Source organism: Eublepharis macularius, chromosome 5 (assembly GCF_028583425.1).
Source record: "Eublepharis macularius isolate TG4126 chromosome 5, MPM_Emac_v1.0, whole genome shotgun sequence".
Classification (NCBI taxonomy): Eukaryota; Metazoa; Chordata; class Lepidosauria; order Squamata; family Eublepharidae; genus Eublepharis; species Eublepharis macularius.
The window spans coordinates 170,295,265-170,302,771 of NC_072794.1; the positions used below are offsets into that span (position 1 = coordinate 170,295,265).

The 7,507-nt window shown below is 46.5% G+C and overlaps 1 protein-coding gene across 1 annotated transcript; it reads right to left on the bottom strand.

Annotated features, from left to right (window-relative positions):
• Window positions 1–6,257: 6,257 nt before the first annotated feature.
• Window positions 6,258–6,962, bottom strand: TMEM74B (transmembrane protein 74B). The gene has a single exon (XM_054979290.1). The coding sequence runs from the start codon at window positions 6,960–6,962 to the stop codon at window positions 6,258–6,260; it is 705 nt and encodes a 234-aa protein (XP_054835265.1).
• Between the last annotated feature and the right edge of the window lie 545 nt (window positions 6,963–7,507).

Sequence of the window (7,507 nt, forward strand, 5' to 3'; positions counted from 1 at the left end):
GAGTTCCTCCAGCTCTTTTTCTATGAAATGACCCCTGGGTATAATACCATAGAGTTCACCAAAGCAGCCATTTTTTCCAGGGGAACTGGTCTGAAGTGGTTCAGCGCTCAGAATTAGGAGGAAGGGAGGCAGCCTTCCTGAAAGGATGGTCATGTTAACTTGCCGTAGCAAAATTACACAGGGCTCTGTACCTTAAAGAGTAAGACAATTTCAGCATGAGCTTTCTTGAGTGGCAGCTCTCTTTGGAGGCAATGAAATGCACATCTGGTGGTGGTGGAAAAGTGCCATCAAATCGCAGCTGACTTATGGCTACCTCATAAGGCTTTCAAGGCAAGAGACTTCAGAGGTGGCTTGCCATTGAGAGTCTATATAGTGACCCTGGACTTCCTTGGTGGCCTCCCTGGTTAAAGTGTAGGACTAGAATCTGGGAGACCCAGTTTCGAATCCCCACTCTGCCTAGGGTTGCCAGCCTCCAGGTAGTGGCTGGAGATCTCCCAGAATTAAACTGGTTTCCAGGCCACAGAGATCAGTTCACCTGGAGAAAATGGCTACCTTGGGGGGTGGACTCTATGAAATTATGCCATGCCAAGGTCCTTTCCCTCCCCAAACCCCACCTTCTCCAGGTTTCTCCAGGTTTCACCCCCCAGATCTTCAGGAATTTCCCAACTTGGAGCTGGCAACCCTAACTCTGCCATAAAAGCTTGCTGGTTGATCTTGGGCCAGTCACACACTCACAGCCTAACCTACCTCACAGGGTTGTTTTGAGCATAAAATGGAGCAGGGGTAAACAATGTGAGTCATTTTGGTTCCCCATTGGGGAGAGAGGCAGGGTAAATAAATAAACAGCGAACCTGAAAGCTAAGGTTCATCATGATGCAATATTTTTTTTCTCCCCCTGCACAAAACCAGTCCCTGAGCTTGCACACAACAGTCAGGAGACTAGGGTCACATGCGTTGTTCTGATGCGGCATTTTGCCTGCCACATTCCCATTCCTACTGGCCGATACAATGGCTTCTCTGCCAAGCCTCAAAAGTGGCCAGGAGTATTAAACAGCCCCAGTCAAATTAATGTGCAGCTGGAATCCCAACAACTCTTCATTAAGATGGATGAGGAAGGCATCCCGTTGCCAAAACATTCGCTTGCAGCAAGCTGAAGACGGAAAGTGGGTTATTTCTTTGGGGAACATCTGGGAGTCACTTTGGAAAGAAGATTGGCGCACAACCCCCCTATCCATGCAATCTGCACTTGGTGGAAATTTTCTCGTGTATTAATCTCACATCTGCTCTCATCTAGAGATGGGCACGAATCGAATTACAACCTAAAAAAATGCACGAACCGGGCCAGTTCGTGGTTTGCGAACCAGTGGTTCGTGGAAGCTCGTTTCCACGAACGTCCACGAACTGGTCTACTGGTTTGTTTGGGTCATATTAAAGGGGCAGTTTAAATAGCCCCCAGAGAAATGGCCATATAAACTTTTCCTGCCACTTGCAAGTAGCAGGGCCCTTTAAACTATCAGCTGGCAAGCGGTAGGGGGGGATCCCCCCTCACTGCCTGACAGCTGATAGTTTAAAGGGACTTGCCGCTTGCAAGTGGCAGGGCCCTTTAAACGGCCCAAACCCCAGCCCAGGGGCTGCTGTGGCCATTAGAGAGGCAGGGAGGCCCTTTTCGGCCTCTTCCACTGCCCTGTGGCCCCATGCGGCAGTGGAAGAGGTCAAAAACGGCCTTCCTGCCCCTCGTGGGAGGAGGGGGAGAATGCTGCGAGCCCGCAGGGCAGCTGGATAAGGTAAGTGTGGGGCTGGAACTGGGGGTGAGGGCTGGGGTTTGGGTCATTTAAAGGGCCCTGCCCCTTGCAAACAGCAGGTCCCTTTAAACTGTCAGCTGGCAGGCGGTGGGGAGATTCCCCAATTTAAAGGGACTTGCCCCTTGCAAGGCAGGAAAGGGTTAGGCCCTTTAAACTGTCAAATGCCCCTTTCCCTGCCGCTGCTAAGCGGCCAGAATGGGGCATTTAAACCCCACGAACCGGTTCGTGAACTTGCCCCAGTTCGTGGTTCCTGGTTCATGAAAACCCACACGAACCACAAACCTCATGGTTCGGTTTTTTTGTGGTTCGTGCTCATCTCTACTCTCAGCCATCCATGCCACAGGTGAAAGACAGCTGCACATCCCGCTTATGCTTTTGAGCCTGAGTACCAGGGCGCACAGATGTTTGTTCATTCAGCACAATGAATTGGAGAGGAGGTGACAGGAAAGACAGTCTCACTGCATACTCCTCTATGTTTTTTTTTATAAAAAATCCCAGCAAAAAGACAAGTATGTCCAGGGAAAAGGTTCTGGCCAAGCCCTTCACCTGCCAGTTTGTTTTTCTATTTGCAGAGAGTTTTTAATGCATGGGGATTAAATTGCAGTCCAGGGACAACTTAAATTCTAACATTTATTCTAGCAGAAACTTGAGCATTATTCATGCATTTGAGGAATAATCTCACAAAATCTTTTGCTGGGATAAAATTTTGTTAAGACTTTAAGGTGTCTCCAGACTCTTTTTTTTGTCCAGATGTGACTGAATGGATGAATAAATTGTATGAGTATGCCTCTATGGCTAAATTAACTTTTTATATGCATAAGGGGTGTATAAAATCTTATCACTCCCTGTGAAGGCTGTCCACCATCCTGTTTTAAATGTGTATGGATTTTATTGTATTTTAATATGTTGTTTTTATTGAATTTTGTATTTTAATATGTTGTTATCCACCCTGCGCCCGCTCACAGGGAGGGCCAAATAGAAATTTGAAATAAGTTTTAAAAAAAATAACAGACCGACATGGGAATTCCAGGAAAAATGGAGAGATTTCTTTGAATGCGTAGTTGGAAATCAAGAAATATCAAGAATAGTTAACATGGATATAGATCAATTATAAAACTAAGATTTTAAAAATGTTGAACAAAAATGTGATGTGTATGATTGAATATAGAATGTTGAGTATAAAACTTTGGGTATAAATTATTAAGGAGAAGGAGAAGAGTAATATTATGAAATTTAGCTGTGTTGTTATATATCTTCAGGGCTCATTTTGAGGAGGAACGCAGTTCTGGCAGTTCCCCAAAGAGGTCTCATATCAGGTGGTCCCCGCCCACCTGACTCTCAGCCACTTGGGGCCCGTTTTGGCCTGGATTGGGGCCGAAACGTCCCAGGATGGGCCTCTGATGGGTGGTGGATCACTCTCCCGCTCAGCAGTGGCCTGATCCTGACCATTCTGGGCCCCTTTTCAGCCATTTTCAGCCCCTTTTCGCGATTTTGGGCCCAATTTCGGCCCTGAATGTCCAGGATTGGGTCCAAAACAGCCAGGATAGGTGATGCCAGGGGGTGTGGCATATGCAAATCTGTCATGCTAATGACACACTTCTGGTGATGCCAAGGGGTGTGGCATATGCTAATGAGTTATGCTAATGAGTTGTGCTAATGAGTCCCTCCAGCTTTTTTTCTATAAAATGACCCCTGTATACCTTGCTTATATTTTTTGTTGTTGTAACTTAAATCTATTATTCTGTATTCTGTTCAAGATCCTCTATGCGCTTTCAAATGCCTCTTTTTTCTCTTTTAAATAAAGTTTATAAAAAAAATTTTTTTAAAGACTCTTGTTTCAGTTTTGATGCAGTGAACTAACACAACTACCCCACCAAAATTATCTGATGTTGTGTTCAGAAACAGTATGCTGCATTCTGGCAGTATGAAGTCTGTTTTACTAGCCTCAGATCTCATCGGAATCACTGTGTCAGGCGGTTGCAACAATAGCAGAAGGAATTTTGTCAGCGCTTTTCAACAAAAGAACTTCAGGGAGACACCGGTATGAAATTGCCGGATTAAGAATGTATCAGTGTGTTTAATTGGATTAGCCAGGGTTTAAACAGTGCTAACCTTTCTTAGCCACTCAAGGTATTAAATTGCTTGGTATAACTAAGCAGATTTTGTTATTATCATCAATTATAGCCAGGGCTTTTATTCTGGGAAGAGAGGTGGTGGAACTCAGTGGGTTGCCAGCAAAGGGGGCAACTCTTGGCGGGAGGTGGTGCCCTTGGTACCATGCGCGCGCATGCAATGTGTGCGCACGCTCCCAGGACCACACAATGACATCACTTTGGGTCAGCTGGAACAAGGGGGGAGTTTTTTAAAGTTTAAATCGCCCTTGGCAAAAATGGTCAATTGACTGGTGGCCCCGCCCCCTGATCTCCAGACAGAGGGGAGTTTAGATTGCCGTCCGTGCTGCTCCAGCGGTGCAAAGGCCAATCTAAACTCCCCTCTGTCTGGAGATCAGGGGGCGGGGCCACCAGCCATGTGACCATTTTCAAGAGGTGCCGGAACTCCGTTCCACCGTGTTCCAGCTGAACAAAAGCCCTGATTATAGCTATTGTGCTTATCTGGTATACATTCTGAATTCTGCAGAGCAATATCTCAAATTATAGACTTCTTGTATTTCATGGTCTTGTAACCTCACTATTCACAATTTCCCCCCTTATAGCCACACGTAGCCATAGGTTTTGATTTTGAAATTCAGCTTGGAGGGATATTGAGAGCAACGAACTGCAGGCTGCTCAAAAGAATTTTAATGTCAATAAAAAATTAAAAGCCTAAATGAGGGGTTTGGAGGTGAAATGAAGAGAATTAGATTGGTCTGCAGGCAGGAAATCACATTTTTTTAAAAAAAATCTCCCAGGATTTGGCAAGCAGAAGTCTAGCACAGGGAAAGCTGGACTGGCACCTTGATGTGCTGGTTTTCCGTTTGTGGGGATTTTTTTTTATACAGAGAAGCATTAGAAAATTGTATCTCACAGTGTGAAATGGAACAGTTCGCTCTACCATCTCATTATGCAGCATAAGTTGATGCAGCTCTAGGTTAGGAAAACCATCGCCCCAAATGTCTTTTATGACATTTTTGAATTATTTTTAAATCCTATTCTCCCCACTCCCGATTACAGCAATGCCCACGAAAAACCTCCACCAACGCATCACGATTTCAAGGCCAATAAATCTGGCGTAAGTGAACGCACGAGCTGTCTACTTCTTCCCCTTGGTTCATTGCAGTCTCCTATACTGAGCGATAATGTGGGGGGTTTTTTCCCCAGGATATGGTCACACATTTTTAAACGAGGCAGAGAGCAGCCCATTTGCTTTTTCCTGGCATCCGTACCTTGCAAAGGTCACCTTTATTGTGGTGTCTGAATTATTTCCATTTTTATACTTCCTGCTGACAGACTTTCCTCTACGTTGGCTACACGCTGGCCTTCATTAATGTTTCATGCTTTGTGTCCCAGATGTAATATTATCTCCTAATTGCAGCAGATACGTTTGGCATCGAAGGCAGGTGATTTGGTGGGGGCAAAGACGCTCGGTGACCAGAGAAACCCAGGAATTGGAGAGTGTATGAAATTGCTTTCTGGTGCATTTCTTCATTGAGCAACAAACAGTTAGGAAGCCGCATTCTCGTTTCAGTGAAAACACGTGGGGAGATGAGTCAGGTTTGCTGGTGTGAGTTGTGTATCTGCAAGTCCGTTTGTGGATGTTTCCATCCCGGATTTGCTACTACGATGTGTTAAAAATGCAGACATTGTGGTGATGAGATCTTGAGTTCTAGAGAACTCGTACAAGCTGGATCCCAGTTGAATGTATTCTGGCCTCTTGCTGTCAGGAGCGTGAGCTGAGATTCAGAATCACATATCTTATACGTTGAACTATTGCTAATAAGTTGCTTGTTGCAAAAAAATACAGTTACTTAGCCCAAAAGTACAGACCCTGTGCTGCACAGGCCCACGCTCTTTAGAGGATTTCTGATGTGTGGCTTCAGCTTTGTTTCGTCAGCCTAGGCTATTTGGTAGCACAACAGTGAAAATGCAGTTCTGGAGAGGCGGAGGGTTATTCCAGTACTGCACCGGGTGCTGAAAACGTTCAGCTTTCAGAAGTTTTCTTTGAAATCTGTTCTGGGTGCTTTGGAAAGACATCCCTTCTCTCGTGAAGTAGAAAGCCACGTCTTCTGAATGCTGGCAGAGAAGGCAGTCTGAGTTTAGGCCTGAGGTTTTACTTAAAACGGCTTCCTAGCATGTCTTTCTTTGCAGGAGGTGAAATTCCAGTTGTTGTTTTTTTTCCTGATCTTTTCTGAGGTACGAAGTTATTGTTACATATGTTGTGCTGAACTTTTCTTCTCAGCCCCCAAAGCCCTCGCTAGGCTGAAGAGATCATACCGGATGGACCCGCTGTCTAGAAACATCAGCAGTTCTGGCTGACGGGCACAGCTTCCGTCATCTGAATGACCTCATTCTCCACCAAATTTTGCCCACCTTCACCGTTAAGCTGCCTCATCCTCAGGTTTATAGATCCGTAGGTCTTCCTGGGACCTCTGGAGGCTGGGAAGTTCCTTCTCCGATACAGTTCCCCCTTATAGATGGAGACCATCAAGAGCACGGACAGAAGCATCCCCCCCAAGGTCAAGAAGCCCAAGCCGGCAATGATACACTTGTCCAAGTGGGAGCCCAGGCGCGCATAGTACATCTCTAGCCTTTCCATCTCCCGGGCGGACACTGTGTCCGGGTCGACCCGTGCCTCCCGCGGGATGCTGTAAGCCACGATCACCAGCAAAATCCCAGCCACCAAGAAGACCAAAGCCGAAATGAAGCCGTAGTCCACAGAATTCCCGGTTGCGTCTGACGGAGGACCGTCCTCGGACCTGGGGGAGAGGTCTCCCCTTGGGGGCGCCGAATGCTCCCTGGGGCCGCTGGAGGGACCGTGGCCATTTCCGAAGGAGGTTTCTGCCTCCTCTTCCTCCTCTTCCTCCTCCTCCCCCTCATAGGAGATATTCTCAATGCCCAGATTGGGAGCTGTCCATGGTGGTGAAGGCCTGCCTTCTGGGGCTCCTTGGCTGGGCCCTGGTCCATTTCCCAAGACTGTCAGTTCCAGGGGATGTGAGGACGCCATTGGGATACAGCCCCCTTGATCATCTCTGTCAATGCTTCAACTGCTGGAGACAAAGAATCAAAGAGTCAAGAATCCATGAGAACCATGCCTGTGGGTAGACTCCCAAAGGAGGTGCTATATCCTAACACCAGGACTAAAGTTAAAGTTTGTGCTTTCATGCATTTCACAGAGGATGCCAGCAAGACCAGGTTGTAAGAGGAGGAGTGTAGGTTGGCTCAGTTGTGGCTCAGTGGTACAACAACTAGTCACGGGTACAACATCTACTTGGCATAGAGAAGGTCCCAGGTTCAATCCCCAGAATCTCCAGTTAAAAAGATCAGCTAGTGAGTGGTGTGAAATAGTAAAGAGTCCAGTAGCACCTTTAAGACTCACCAACTTTACTGTAGCATAAGCTTTTTGAGAGCCACAGCTCTCTTCGTCAGATGCATGGAGGGTTAGAAGCAACTGGCCAGAGATATATAGGCCAGTTTCTTCTTACCCTCCATGCATCTGACGAAGAGAGTGGTGGCTTTCGAAAGCTTATGCTACAATAAAGTTGGTGAGTC